General features: G+C 30.7%; 1 protein-coding gene and 1 pseudogene across 2 annotated transcripts; one reads left to right on the top strand and one right to left on the bottom strand.

Moving 5' to 3' along the window:
• LOC100815375 (photosynthetic NDH subunit of subcomplex B 5, chloroplastic-like) lies at window positions 1–3259 on the top strand (annotated as a pseudogene).
• Window positions 3260–5842: 2583 nt separating this feature from the next.
• Window positions 5843–12836, bottom strand: LOC100814326 (ankyrin repeat-containing protein At5g02620). 2 transcript variants are annotated; one of them, XM_003554757.5, is made up of 4 exons: window positions 12503–12836; window positions 11760–12232; window positions 10667–11076; window positions 5843–6989 (listed from the first exon to the last, which is right to left on the bottom strand). In XM_003554757.5, the coding sequence occupies exons 2-4, from the start codon at window positions 12181–12183 to the stop codon at window positions 6147–6149; spliced, it is 1677 nt and encodes a 558-aa protein (XP_003554805.1). In that variant the 5' UTR covers window positions 12184–12232; window positions 12503–12836; the 3' UTR covers window positions 5843–6146. The 2 variants fall into 2 exon arrangements, with proteins under 2 accessions (XP_003554805.1, XP_006604934.1); XM_006604871.4 differs by having other exon boundaries at window positions 11760–12202.
• Between the last annotated feature and the right edge of the window lie 3927 nt (window positions 12837–16763).

The raw sequence follows: 16763 nt of genomic DNA, 5'->3' as shown, positions 1-16763 counted from the left end.
TAATACGAGAAAAAGGATAACAGCATAAGATAGGTAGAGAAGCAAGCAAACTACGCATGGCGCTATGTTCCTCACTCTCACTGGTCCCTCCCATCAAACTCACTTCCAAGCCCTTCTTATCTTCAACACCTCCCAATTGGCATGGCATCTTGACGAAGACTAACACCTCAACAAGAATCTTGCTGAATGCTGGTTTTAATGAGATTGAGCCTGACCTCAATGAAGATCCTAGAGATCAATATGCCACTAATGGCGATGACGCTGTATCTTAATTAATTGCAATAATGCTCTTTCACTTGCTTCTCTCTTTTTCTGTCCTTTGCTTGTGATGATGGGTTTCACTTCTTTTCCTTCATGTAAATTTCAGGATGATTTTGTGTATATATGGAATATATGATGACCACCACACTTACCATGAAGGAGAACAGAAAGGTGTTTGTTTATTATTATCCACTTTTGCTTACTTTCTTACTTTCGAGTTTCTCTTCATTTTTTTTTATGAAAGTTGGAGGAAGTCATGAGCTTGTTGGTTTATAGCGATCATTTTAAATGCTGTAGATGCTTATTTTAATTGTAAACTTTGATGTTAATTTTGTCAAATTCACAAAGTACTTAATTTTCCAGTGACTGGTTAAAACTATGATGAAAATGAAAACGATCCTTCCTAAGTGTGACATGATTTCCTTACAAACTTCACGATGAATATTCATTTCAGGAACATTTTGGGGCTCAATCGCAGAAGAGATGGCAGCAGCAGAACCCCCCACTGGATTCCAGGGTGTGCTTTCCATACACCATTCACCATTTATATAACCTTAATTTCTCATTACAATGGCCATTTTTTTTATTATCATTTATTTATTTCTTATGCAGGGATTATTTCATGGCTCTTCCCACCAGCCATTGCTCTTGGGGTGTACTTCAATGTTCCGGTAATTCTAAAAGTTAATTGGAATTAATGAAGAAGAACTCAATCTTCAAATCACTTGGCTACTTTGTTTACATATAAAGTTCTTAGTTTACTTGTTGGAAGAAGTAGCCATAAATTCTAACAACTTTCTGGTTTTCAGGGGGAGTACTTATACATAGGAGCAGGCATATTTACAATCATATTTTGCATTATTGAGATGGATAAACCTGATAAGGCCCACCACTTTGAACCTCACATATACAATATGGAAATGGGAGCTCGAGACAAGTTAATAAATGACTATAATACTATGAGCATATGGGAATTCAATGAAAAATATGGGGACCTATGGGATACTACTAGTAAACTTTATATTTATGTCCAGTAAAATACTCAATAAGTTATTGTAACTAGAGTCTGGTGCACAGTTAGAAAATGGTTGCAATAGCTAGCTAACTCTAAAGAAGTTATTACAACTAATTAATTTTGAAGAACAACTACAAAGGGTTTCAATATAAGCTAATAGCTTCTCTAGCTAAACTGATAAGAGCTTACTCTGCTATACGAGTATGTTTAACATTCCCCTTGCAGACTTGGTGGATAAAATTGGCTAAACAGCATAAGCTCATCTTGACGATTATAGAACCTAGTTTGTACAACTCCTAGTGAGGACATGACGTGATTAGCCTTTAATGGTTTACTTTTGTTGGTTTAGACGCACCTTAGAGGGGAATATATGTATGTGTCTATGTGACAACTAGGACTGATGGATTGAATCAACTTATATTACATTGACACCGATGCATTTAATGAGTTAATGATGATTGCTTAAAGATTTTATATGAAAATGAGATACTTTATCTATGGAAATATGGTCTCAGTTTATGTAACTTGAGGGAAGATGTATGTTAAATTATTATGGATAATTATGATGTCAAAATTTAGTGAAACTTGCATGACTTATTTTTGGAAAATAGTAGTAGATAACTACACGATATATTGATGTATATTTGAGAATATTTTGGTTGGAAAGCATGATGTGCAGTTTATTTCCTGGATTATATTCAACTTATTTTAGTTCTTATTTTGTTAAGTTTTCTAATTCTTATAATATAAACATTACCTAATCATGCTTCCTTTAACTTATTTTGCTAATGCAAAAGGAAGGCTCTATATAATGGTCATAGTTTTGCTTGTTTCGAACAATACAGTATATTAATTGAATTGTGTTTCTTGTAAATTCCTTTTTACTTTTATGTTCCTCATAATGATTGGATGTGTGTGTTAACCTAGATGTGTTCTTATCTTATTATTTGTTGTGTATTTTTGTATAAATAAAGATCTTAGTTATAAGTTGGAAGATGACCTCTACAACCAGTCTGAGTCTGATCCAACTACCATTGGGAGCTGGAACCTAAAAACTTGAGATCACACTGCTAGTGCTTCACTTCTTAACGTTGAGTGTTGTATTACCCCCTCCCCAATTTTCCTTGTGAAATGGAGATTTTAATTTTTTTTGTTGCAAGTTATGCATTTCAAAATTGCTGGTTAGTGAACTTGACAAAACACACATGGGTATATTTACTACAACTTCCAAACAATGTGGATGCATCGATGAGAAACATTGAAAGCTCTCCCACCATAGATAGATGAAAAAATGGTGAAATACAAAAAATAACAATGAGATACACAATTGTTTTTTTATTGAATTCTTTTAATTTTTTTTCCTCTAAAAATCTTCACTTTTTTTCATATATGTTGTGAAAGGGATATTCCTACACATGAAAGACCCTAAATCCTAGACCTTGAACCTTAGACATCGAACCATAAACCCTTAACCCTCAACCCTATACCTTAATCCCTAGACCCTCAACCTTGATGTTGAACCGTATGTCACGACGGGACAACGATAAAAAAAAGATAAAAAGAGGTGTTCCCAAAAAGGAAACTAGGAGAGTCACCCCTAACGTTTATTTAAGGAAAACATAAAAAAAAAAACAAAAAAAAAGATAAGAAATGGTTTACGGTTTGAGGACCCTTAATCCTAAACCCTAGATCATAAACCTTAGGCCATAGAGCCTATAGCCTAGACCTTGGCCCTAGACACTAAATCATCAACCATGACCATCAACCATAAATCATAACCAGCAACCCTAATGTCACAATGTGGGTCACGATGGGATGACGATAAAAAAAGATAAGAAAGTTGTTCCCAAAAAGGAAAACCATGAGAATAATCACCAATATTTATTTAAGGAAAACATCTAGAAATAAAAAAGGATAACAAATGGTCTATTGTTTGAGAAAAAAGGATTCAGGAGTCATTTATGCGTGGGGAAGGTGTTAGCACTCATGCGCCCGTCATGAAGATAACAACCTTTAATCAAGTGTGCTAAAAATAAAGTGATTTTTAAATTATTTATTTTCCCTTAAGAGCATAAGTTATGTTTGCTATATTTCTAGTTTATTTAGAAAAAAAGATTTTTATATTTTAAGAAAAAAATGGAATTTTATGTTTTTTTAGTTTTTTAGGTACATAATGGGTTTGCCCACGTTCCTATATATTCTCAATATGAAATCAGACTTGCGTAATTCTTTGGGTAGAAAATAATTTGTGTGTTGGGTTGAATTTATATATTTTTTGAAATATTTGTTTTAATTGCGTGACAAAGAATCGTTAACACGTTGGACGTTGAAACAACATTGAATTTTAAGAAAACAACGGAGATCTTAAGGCATTGGACCTTGAAGCAATCTTGAGTAATGTGCAATTTTTGTGGATAAAAAATGAGAATTGAATGATTATTTGTTTGTGGGGAAAAGGGAGTTACTTTGTAAAGTCAAGCAAGTTGGAGACTTAACATGGCTTCCATGAAATTTTATACACACATTATTGAAACACCACCAAGCAAGTCGGAGACCCACCATGGACTGCACAATATGTAAAAAAGGATTTCAAGTTTGCGCCAAACTTTGGGAAGCCAATAAGGTCGGAGACCCAACATGAAGTGCACAAAATGCGAAAAAGATTTCAGGTTTTCGGTAAACTTTGCAAGGTCAAGCAAGTCGAAGACCCAACATAAAATGTACATAATGTAAGCGTGTACTAAAGAGTACTAACATAGAGTTTCAAAGTGATTAAGGTAGCATTAAGTAATCAATGAAACACGCATAATATTCAGTAATAATATTGCCTCCTAATCTGCCCTTGTTAGCTTTCTAATGTTCAGTAATAATATTAATCTACTGAGTGCCCGAGCAAAGGATTTGAAGGAAACTTATTGATGCCTAAAACCAATCTGTTTGTGAACTAAATAGTCAAGCTTATAGAAATAATCAAATACGCGTATGGGCATACATGTAGTTATTTATTTGCTTTTATTAGTACCCATTCAACTTTTTATCACAAGGATAAAACTGTAAAAAAAAAAGAACTCATAACTCTCATAGTTATTAGTACTGGCTTGTAGTGGTGCTATCATGATGGAGCAGTTGAGAGCATGTCTCAACTGCTTTCAAGAGCTAGTTGTATTTCATGTAAGTTTGTGGATGGCTAAATTGACATCTAAATTGCAGCATCACATCCTGGATGGCTGCAATGACTGCTATGCTCTAACTAACTGATCTTTAAGAGGCAGCCAAGACTAATATTTCCATGATGGACATATATTAGACAAACCTATTTGCTTCAAAATAAAGTTAATTTCACACAAAATCATGGAATACATGATGGCATTGCCAACAGACAATGAAAAGTAACACAGAACCACATCATCCTATTCAAAAGAGACAGCAAAGCATTCATTCAAAATATAGTTGATCTTAACTGATAAATAAACAATTCAGGAGATAATACTTTTGCAATAACATGCCTATGCCAAAGGTGATACTTGGGGACTGATCCCTCCTTCACGCTCCATTTGTGCCAACGTACAAGCTATTCTGAGCTCCCTGGTAACAGCACAAATATCATTAATTAGAATGCTCCATCCATTTGTGTTCCAAAGAAATTTCAAGAAATAAAAATAAACATTGTCACTTTAATGTTTCTCCACCAAGAATAGCTGCTAAAAATAAGCCATCTGGCTTCAATGCCAATCTAGACTGCAAAACATAAAAATAAAAAATCAAATAATAATAAGTAGACTTAAATATGTTTTAGGTCCATGTTTGGGTCCCTGATAAATTTCATCATTGCATGATATATTAAAACTTTTATTTTAAATTTTTACCATCAATTAAGTGATGGTGTAATACTATCTCAATCCCTTATTATATTGGAAAAGATGTTGATAAGGTATCAGACTCCACAAAAGTTTGATATATTCGGAATCCAATAGATCATTTTTTTTATTAGGGACCTTGTCGCAACGGCGAAATAAAATATTCAGATAAATAAATTGATTGCTTTCCAAAAATATGAAAAACTTAAATGAAAAAAATTATCAAAAAATAAACACAAAATTCACTAATTTATGAGAAACTAAAAAAATATTAACGACAAAAAACATAATTATTGTTTTATTAGATCTTAACGCAAAAAAAAATTATTAAAAACAAATATAAAATTTGAGTATTTATTAGAGAGTATAAACATATTTTATTCAATTAAAAAATAGCATGCCTTGTAACATAGACAATCATAATTCAACACAAAATCACCATTTAAAAATCAAAGGACTATTATAATTACTACTTATTATAAGATTAAAATAATAATAAAAATAATTATTATAAAAAAACTAACAATTTTAGCACACTGTGCATTATTAATATTAACATAAAAATAAATATGATTTAAATATTATAGAAATAATATAGATTATCAATATTAACATGAAAATAATATTTATAAAATATTTATTTAACATAATCTCACAATAATTTGTAAATTATGAAAATTTTAAAAATATATTAAAAAAAAAAAACCCGTTAGCCAAGTCTAGTTTATAATAGAACAGAAGAGTAAATACAAATGGATATATCATCTCAAGTCTTCATTCTTTAACACCATAATCATTTCACTGACGTCATGCTAAATTTGACAACATCCTTTATACTTACGAGTGGATGTGACGAGAATTCCCCACCCATTTTCTTCCTTTCCCTCTTTTCTCACGGTATCTGTAGTCTAATTTCGTAATCTGATGCCGATAGTGTAAACTACCTATTATCACTTCAAGAATATGCTAGAAATACAAGCCATTCCATTCAGATATATCAACTACACTACAGACTACAGTGCGTACATTCTCTTGTATTCACTGTTCAAAATCTCTTGGTCTGATGCATGAGACATGGAGAACGATCGACTCTCGGCTCTCAATTTTGTCTCCTCCATCCTGTGCAAAATTACACAATAGCACATGGAGCCAATTGTAGAGAGCATTATCAAGCTTCCAATCACTGTAGCATATATTGCAAGCCATCTGGACTGTGATCCCACCACCACGTATGTAAGAGAAATGAAGGCAATGGAAATGAAAAGGCAAGCCATCCACATGAGCTTGTTAATGACAAAAACAAGCTGCTTCTTTGCCTTTTGCTCAATCACAACGACAGAAGTTTGAACCACCACTACTGCCAGAGAGATGAACAATGCCAGGCTGTCAAACACAAAAAATATTAGGAAAGCTGCATTGTTTGCTATATTTGCTTGTCCAAGTGTAAATCCATGTGTTTTGCCTTCAACGTATTGACCAGGGACTGTGAAGATGGCTGCAAAAGCAACTGTAGCAATAAGAACGGCAACAACAGTAGCAGAGGTTATCGCATTGTTCAGGCCACTAATGTGGAGCTTTTTCAGCTTCTTTGCAATTTTCTGGACCCTCATGCCAGTCTGACGTGTCTGCTGGAGTTGGGATTGTACATCATGCTTTATGTCACTGACAGTCTGCTTGAGTTGCTTTGATGCATTTGGAGGTTTCCTTTGATCAGTAGAATTGGCAGCCCCAGCATCCCTCAATATGGAGACAAGTTCTGGACTTCCAAATTTTTCTGCAACATCAAGAGGAGTCTCTCCAGCCTTGTTTGTAGCATTGATGTTGATACCCTCCATTGATAACAAGCAGTGTACATTCTGCAATTAATAATGACTAGTTTAGATAGACACTGAAAAAATCACAAAGAGATCAGATGCTTGAAACTTAGTCTTGGAATCATGCTGCCTGTTCGTAAGTCGTAAATTTATATTACATATGTTTCCTTTGAGTTTACATTCATCCTTTAAGTTTCAATTGAGTGTGCACGCACAAAACTGCCTCCATCCAATTCAATGCTGGTAGATCACGAAGGCAAAACCAGAAAAACAACAATCAGGAGTAATAAAAGCAAGGGGAGTTTGTGTAAATGGAATCTTAACAAAATGACAAAGTTGTCTTATCTTGTGGCTAGGGTGATGCAAGACAAACGGGGTCAATTATTCACTGGGCTGTTGTTCAGACTTCAGATCACTATAAATGGGATACTTCATGCAACGGTATTTTAATGTTTAAGTGACCGCCAATAGTCATATCCCTTCCTATATATAAACATGTAAAATTATCTGCTTCTTTAGGCATCCAATCTCCTCACTTTCCCTTACATTCACTTTCATTTGAATACTCTTATTACATGAGGTGGTGAACTTCACTCTCCTAACATGTATCTGGTATATCCTTTTATATTTTTAACATCAACTGACAAGTTTAAAAGGTTGTAACTGATATAAAAAATCCATTTAAATGTTTTTTTTTCAAAATAAAATACTCTCCTAATATACATATGATACATCCTCTTATGCTGCTTTTAATAATAATTGAACGGTTTAACAAGCTGTAACTGAATATCATAAACCAATTTTGAATATATATATATATATATATATATATATATATATATATATATATATATATATATATGTGTGTGTGTGTGTGTGTGTGTATTCAAATTTAAAATACTATCTTCTTCTTAAAATATTTTAGTACCATGTTGATTTATCTTCTTCAAAGAGTCATTATTTCTTTATCTCTTTTCAAATTCTCATTATGTCTTCTCAAAATTCAAATGACAGATAACAATTTTACATTTCTCTCAATTGACTATAAAAAACAGGGTACTGGTAATGCTTTTTTTAGGTCGGGTAGTGATAATGTTAACTTTAGAGATCATAACATTGTAAATATCTATCAATGTACATAAAACTTTTAGAGACAAATCATATAATTTATATATTGATATCCTTACGCGTGAAGTTTTCATCTTTTAATATAAAGATCTATTCTGTGATTTAAATATACAAGAGTATAGTTTTAATTATAATTTGAATTTCTTTATGATATAAATATTTGTCCTTATAATCTATATATTGATTATTATTCATTTTAATTATATGATGTTAATAATTTTTTTAAAAAATTTAAAATAATTAATTACAATCATAAAATTAAGATATTAAAATTGGTCCGTGCAATGCACGAGCTAAAATACTAGTTGTTGAAATATGTGTACCATCAAAACTTGTAGAAAAAGAATGTTGTTAACAATAAATCATGAATGAATAAATAAATAAAAGGAGAAAAACTCTAGTGATTCTACTGTCTATCATATATAGGAATATGAAGAAAACAAGGCTTACAGTTGTGGGATAAGTCAAATTTGTAATTGTCATGCCACGGGTGGTTATTTATTTGATTTTGGATAGGATGGAACTAATTTTTCCTATACATTGTCATAACTCATAACACGACTACTAGGACTTGAAGGAACTAATCAATATTACTTGGAATAAGAGGCCAGCATGGTACTTAATATACAGGTGTTAATCAGTAGATGAGTTACAATATCTTCTAGTCAATGTTATTTTCTTATTTCTTATCTTGATGGATCATTACTTGTTAGTTGAGCTTGTGTATAACTTAGTTATTGATCCTGGGGTAGGTTTGTGGTCCTTCAAGGTATGAATAAAATTGAGTGATGATTGTCATAAACCAATTAGAGTCGCAACTTTCACACTTGTTTAGAAAATTTTACTTGTCTGCATGCCAGTAGGTGCATGCATCTGAAAACAAACTAATGCTCTACACTACACAAATGTAAATACAGCGCTTTTGGGTTATCTTAGTTTGCTTTCAGAATATCTTATAATTAAAATGTTCAAGAAACAATTTCCGACCAAAAAGCTTTGGAGTTCAAAATAAGTTAATCCAAAGTTCAACCCCAAATAGCAAACTATCGTTATTCTGAATAATACTCAAACTTGAGTTCTTATTTTTTATACATATCACAACATATCACAAGTTGTATCATTTAGTATCAGTTCCAAATGGCCACTCAGAAATTGAAGATGTTGGAGACATAGGTACAGAGGCTTGACGAGAAGTTATCTCAAAAAGTAAACAAATATTGGAGTAAACTGTCCTAGCAACTAGGGAAATGAAGCAAACCACCATGTCAGAAGTAGAAATCAACAAAAAGCAAAGTAAAAACTTTCATGGAAGAAGGCCAGAAGCTAGTAAACTCCAATAAAAGGGTGGTGGTGCTAGGATCCAATTCCAACTTCCAAGGTTTGGGACTTGAGTCCCACATTGGAAGTATGGGAATCTAATGTGAGGTTTATAGGCCTAGGGCTCTCCAAGACACCAACTACAAAAGCTAGCTTTTGTGGTGTGGCTCTCCCAAGGTTCTTATTAGTTGTTGATGGCGCATCTTCAGAATTGAACTCATCTTGGTGGCATTCATGTTCACACATGAAAGAATTTCCCAAGAAGAGAGGGTTGAACCCACTGAATGGCTCCACACATGAAGCAATTCCTTCAATGCATGGAATACCAATAGATCAAGAAGTGCCTCTAACCACTTTCTTTCACATGGAAGGGGAGGCTGATAAAGGGCCATAGAGGATTGTGTTTAATATGGAGCAACATGAGAAGTATTTGAGAGTGATCTGCTGACAATATTTGGTCCTGGTGGAAAGGATTAAGACAATTCCATCAAATAATTTTACTAATGGGGACACTGCATGGCTACTGGGTACCAAGAGGAGTTCTAAAGGTCGGATAATAGGGTGGTAGCCTGGTAGGATAGTAAAAAAAAAAGCTTTAACTAAAGCCTTGTTGAGGATTCATAAGACAGAGACCATGTAAATTTGGATGTTTAAGCATATACCATGCAAAAAACTATAAAAGTAACAAATATTAGGGTTAGGGTTTTATATTTTTTACCAATGGAAGTTTTCCATTAATTTAATGAATGGCCCCTCAAAATGTAAAATTAGTCCATGGAACCCTCAAGTCAAAACCCATAGCTCTGACCTTGAAACTGAGGTCCCCTAATGGGTCCTAGTACATCATTGAGCAAACAAGAAAAAATAAAAGTAACAAGTAAGCTACTGCTCATTTTTGTTTCAAGGTACTAAAAAGAATTCCGCAACTGTGATTTTGGCTAAAATGTCAAGGTTTTTGGGGTCTCAACAACCACATTGCACCCACATCAGCCACATTTGTCTGCAATATCAAGGATCACAATGAAACTGCAGCTGCAATTTAAAACCTTGTTTTGTTTTGGGGCCAATATGGCCGCTAACAGCCGTGCAGTAGCCAAAATGTGGCTTACTTCTCTATTTTATGTTAATTTCTAATCCACAAAAACAAGTATCAGATGACAGACAAGGAAGGATGCACATTCATCGCTGAACAGAAATAAAGACTGTCTACATAATTAGTTTATCATGGCTAATAAGCTTTATACAGAACAAATAAGAAAAGAATAAAGAATCACCTGAGTACGGCCCTTCTTTGTGGCAATGTGCAATGCTGTATTTCCTTTATTATCTTCCAGACTCAAAACTGCTGGGTCAGGTTTTACCAATTCCAGCAAAATTTCTTCATTTTGCCCTTTCACAGCCATGTGTAGTGCAGTTTGACCTTTCTTATCAGTCCTAAATCCAGTGCTTCGATCCTTGTTCAGTAAAGCTTTCACAACTTCCAAATGCCCCATTCTAGCCGCAGAGTGAAGGACAGTTTTACCATTATTCCTGGCTATTTTAGCAAGGTTAGAATCTGATTCCAGAAGAAGATTAACCACATCAATATGACCTTGAGTCGCAGCTGTGTGTAAAGCAGTTGAGTTGGACAAATCTGTGGTCATGGCCAAGTTGGGAAAGGAGTGCAGTAGTTCTCTCAGCACCTCTGCAAGATTATTTGTTTCTTAGTCGGAGATATAAACAGAGAATGGAGTAACAGGCATACTATTAGTGAAAAATATCTTTGGTTCTCCATACCCTGGCTTCTCACCCATGGTAGTTTATCTGAAACTTAACACTATCAGAAAGGCAACACAGTAAAACCATTGAAGCCAAATATATGGTGGTAAATAATAAACTATAATCTTAACCAGATCTTCATGTCAATTAACTGAGAAGCCACAATGATACAACTATCTTTCTGCCTTCTCTAACTTCATTTTTTTCCTTCATTTTCAATATGGATAAAGAGAGACAATTGCACAGGCTGGGGTGAGGATGGAGGGAAGGATAGAATAATTCCTGGACATTGATTGTTTCTTTAACTAGGAAACACAAATGAAAAACAACTTTCTTAAACAAGTCAAATGTTGACAAATCCAACTTGCTGCTTACTCATACAAATTTATGGAAAAAGACTGAAAGGACAGTATGGATTTTGGGTCTTGGTTTACATCTTAATTAACTAAGAACCAATAAGTAAGATATCACACCCAGGCACAATCTTTTTAGGGTACTAAGCTCCATTCATTTACATAGTAAAATTGTTCACAAAATCAAAAACAAAGGAAAGAAAATAAAAAATTATAGGGACCTTAGGCCCAAACATAATGCCATGTTGTATCTTACCAAGATGGCCCTGCTTTGCAGCAATATGGAATGGATCATAGCCATTTTTGGCTGCAATAGAAGCAGTTTGCAGGTCCAAGTACTTCAGTATCTCACTAACAACCAAAGCATGTCCATTCTCTGAAGCAACATAAAGAGGGGTCTCCCCCTCTAGGTTCTGCTTTGCCAACAAATCTTTTGTCTCATAATTAGAATAGTTTTGAATTATCTCTTTCACTCTACTCAAGTTCCCTGCCCGGGCTGCTAAATGAATTGGTAAGTCACCACGTTTCCCAGGTGATTCCTTGTTCTTCTTCCTTTCACTTCCTATGAAGCTGAGCTGCTTCTCCATCACAATGCGAAAACTTTTCTGTTTTTCCATAAACCCACGAAAACTCTTCTGCTTTTCCATTGTAGATGCTCGAAAACTGCTCTGTTTCTCCATAGTCACTTGAAAAATCTTTCTACAATACGAGTGGAAATTTTATCTCTCTCTACGAGACAAAAGAAGAAAAAAATTGATAAGACCATCAATTTCCACCGCTAATCAAACTTATCCAAACGTATAATCTGGTTTGTATATATCAAACACGCTAAATTGGATAAATATAGTCATCAAGAATCCAAAGATACAAACAAGTAAAGCAGACGGCAAAAACGATTTTATCTAATCATATTCTCCATCGTCAATTTGGTAATCGCGTAGACTAGAAGGGCAAACACAATCATACAATATCATGATATTAGAAATTAATTCATAATACCTAGATGCTAAGGTCGATGAAGTTGGATGGATAAACAGATCGAAACACAGCAAATCTGGAAGCCAGGAGACCGATTTCCACAAACTCAAGATTTAAAACTGTTCAGAAGCTGAAGGCAAAGGATCACTTAAGTCTCATGCATCTAAAATTTCTTCCGAAATAGAAAAAATCAAAATTTTGGGAGCAAAATCACAGCTGACAGTGACACTAGAACAGCCATCAACAAGCAGAGAGTAATTTACTTTCTGTGTGTGTGTGTGAGAAATGAGAGTAATTTACTTTATCCTATGCTAAAAACGAAGTGGATAATCTGTTCATCACCAGACAAGACGATTAAATTTGCTTTTAAATATGACAAATTATATGGTGGATGTTTTATATAAGACTAAATTTTTATTTTTTTAATTCTTAAAAGTTATTTTTTCCTCTACTTTAAATAATAAATTTTAAATATGGTTATTTTTTTGTTTTTATCTCTAAAATATTATCTAAATTACTTTATTTTTTTTAAGTGTTATTTATACAAATTTAAGGAAAAACATAATAAATTTTTTATCAGAAATCAAAAAGTTAAGAAAAAATATTAGAGACTAAATAAATTTATTTAAAATTTAAAATATATTGAAGGGAGTGTTTATTTCGCAATTTTTTTATTTTCCAGAATGTTATTATCAGGATATTAGATAATAATGACATTTCTTGATATTATAAAAAATTTGTTTAACTATTAAAATTAAAATTAATTAGGAATCTTTTTTATATTCTAAGGAATATTTAAAAAATATGTTTTGTTCACCTTATTTTTTTCTAGAAATATATGTTATATTATTAAAATATTTTTTATATTAAAACTTATTATATACATTTATACAAAACTAGAAGAGTAAAAAATCTTACAAATTTTTGTAATAAATTCATATTTATTAATATGATTTTCAGCCAATAAAAATTCATATTTTCACTATCTTTTCAAGGAAATCATCTTAATAAAAAAATCAACATAGTCATGATGATCTCACTAAAAAAAAAAAATTAAGAATATTTTTTTATTACCTTCAAACAAGAAAATATATTATTGTTTCCACACAAATACCCTCGGTGTATTTCTTTAAATATAATTTATTTCCTTGTTAAATTTACTTTTATTCTTTTATATCAATATTAATATTTGGGTGTTGCATTAATTTTTTTTATATAAGTATTAATTATCAATCAATATCAATATAATCAATCAATATACTGAACATCTGAGAGTTAGTCTTAAAAAGTTATTATTTGTTTCATTCTCTTTGACATTTAGGTTGCTTCTGTTTTTTTTTTGGTAAGTAATTTTTTTGATAGTCACTTACATTCTATTATAAAATGTTGTAGAGTTTACTTTCCATGTCTTTTTTTTTATCCTTCTCTTTTTTGTTTGGTTTTTCTTTTCTAATGTTCTCACTCTTATCTTTGGCTACAAGTGGTGGGAGTAAAAGGTTATGTGGCTATTATATATCTAAATTTTTTGGATTAAATTAAATGTGTTTAATTCATTGTTATATTAGTACAATATAATTTAAAGTTTTTTTTAACCTGGATAAATTAAAATTTTCCATTTATGCTGATATTATATATGTAAATTTAGTATTATATATAAATAAATTTAATGAAGAATACTATTTTTTCGCAAAATCAAGTAGGAAAATTTATTCTTAACTCACAATAATGAAAAATTTACCTGAAACTGTAGCAACATTTTAATTTCTTGGATTAAATTAAATTTATTTAATTTATTATTATATCAGTACAATATAAATTATAACAAAAATCTTAAACCTGGATAAATTAAAATTTTATTTTATGTTGATATTATATATGTAATTTGAATAATATATAAATTATATTATATATATCATGTATAAAATCAAACTCTTGGGATGATTTTTTTATTAAATCAAGAATTAGAATTCACAATTAACTCACATGAATATATAATTACTTAAAATTACATTAACATTTAAATTATTAGAGTTAAATTAAATGTTTTTTAATTTATCAATATTACACTTTTAATATAAATAAAAATTATATTGCTTACTAGCATGTGACTTAATTAACTTATTAAATATGTTATTTTATCTAAACATGGAATGGATATTTTCTTATGAAATGAAGCAAAAAATTTATGGAATCATATGCTTGATGCATGATTTATTGTAAAATTTTATAAAACTTAGGCAAGAAGATTTTACATTAATTATTTTGGTACTTAATTTTTTTTATTAAAATTACAACTTTATTTTGTTTAACCTAATTAAAATTAAAATTTTAAATCAAGCTTACATTTTTTATTAAATCAATTAGGATAATTTATACTTAACTTACAGGAAAAAATAATTTATATAAAACTACATTAATCATTAAATTGTTAGAGTGAAATTATTATTTTTTAATTTATTGTTATCGTACTTTTAATATAGATGTGATTTTTCTTGCTTAATGACACGAGACTTAAGTAATCTATTGAATATGTCATTTTATATATCTGTTAGATGATTATTTTCTTATGAGATGAAGCAATTTTTTTTTATAAAAGCATAGGCTTAATACATGATTTATTGTAAAAATTTACATTATCTTTCAATTTTGGACAATAAGCTTTTCGATTAAAATATTAAATTGTTTCGATTTTTAAAAAGTGTTTTTTATTACAACTGTATTTTTATATTTTTTTAATCTACTGAAAAACTAAATTTTTAAGTCAAACTCTTGGGATGAACATTATTTTTTTATTAAAGCATGTAAGGTTATACTTAACTCGAGGGAAGAAACAATTTACTTAAAATTACATTAACAATTAAGTTATTAGGATGAAATTATTTTTTAATTTGTTTTTATTGTACTTTCAATATAAATAGAAAGTTTTTTCTTACTAACATGACACTTAATTAATTTATTGTATATGTTATTTTATCTAACATGAGAGGAATGTTTTCTGAAACAAGAAAAAATTATAAAAACATAAGTTTGATGTATGATTTATGGTAAAATTTTATATCATCATACAAATTTGAGAAAAACGCCTTTCATTAAATATTTTGACATTTTAAGAAAATTATTAATACAACGATAATTTTATAAATTCATAAAATATAAACTTGATGCATGATTTATTACAATTTTAATATAAAATAATTACTACACAATATTATTTAAGTATATATTGTTAAATTTTTTTACAAATATTATAATTGTGTGTATATATATTCAAAAACTAAAATTTATTTATATTCTACTGAATTGTATACATAACAATCATCAAAACAATCATATTATTAATATTTGGGTCCGACTCCGACCGGCCGAATTGGTTCGCCTGAAAACCAGTATCATGCCCAGTTCGATTATCGTTTGCGTATTTTATTCAATGAAAAATGGGTTAAGTGGGTGAAATCGATGAAAATTCATCCACCCGACTCAGACGGTTTTCAAAATCTACAGCTTACAAATCCGATGTGATTCTTTCCTCCATTTGTCTTCGTGTAATTTTACAAAACTTCAGGTATTCATGTAATTTACTCTAATTTTTAATATAAATTTAATTTTAACATTTTACTTATTACTATAATGCATTTTCCTTTCACTTTTTTTCAACTTTAAAATTCAGAAGCTCTTTTTTTAATCAAATAAAACTTTGTAATATATTTAGAATGAAAATAATTCGAATAGTTTAGAATTTTAATTTATATAGTAACGGAATTGGTAAAAGAAAAATAGCTGTAGGAAGAAAATACGATATCATCTAAGTTTGAATTAAATTCAATTCTTTATTATGTGAACTTGCAAAAACTAAACCTATTTAATTCAGTATGTTGAGATTTTAACTATATTTATATTTAACGCCAAATCCAGAACTTTTTTGTGCTAAACAAGGTCCTTTTAGCTTTATATAATACCTGTAACTCTGTAACATAAGAATTTTTTTGTTTGGTCCATAAAAAAATAAAATAGTTCAAAAATTTTACATGGATATATATTAGCCGATAATGCTATGATGAAAAATTCAAAAAACAATAGCAATTGAGTAAGCTTATCTCACTATGACGAAAAAATAAACTACCTTTTGGGTTTTTTTTTATAAAAACAAGCTAATCATTATCATGTTTTTAAGATATTTTATTTTTTCTAGACACAATCAAACGTGAATAGCAATTGAATAAGCTCATCTCAATATGACGAAAAGATAAAACTACCTTTTGGATTTTTTTATTAAAAAAAAGCT

This window comes from Glycine max, chromosome 19 (genome assembly GCF_000004515.6).
Source record: "Glycine max cultivar Williams 82 chromosome 19, Glycine_max_v4.0, whole genome shotgun sequence".
Classification (NCBI taxonomy): domain Eukaryota; kingdom Viridiplantae; phylum Streptophyta; class Magnoliopsida; order Fabales; family Fabaceae; genus Glycine; species Glycine max.
This window is presented reverse-complemented; position numbering and strand designations above follow the sequence as displayed.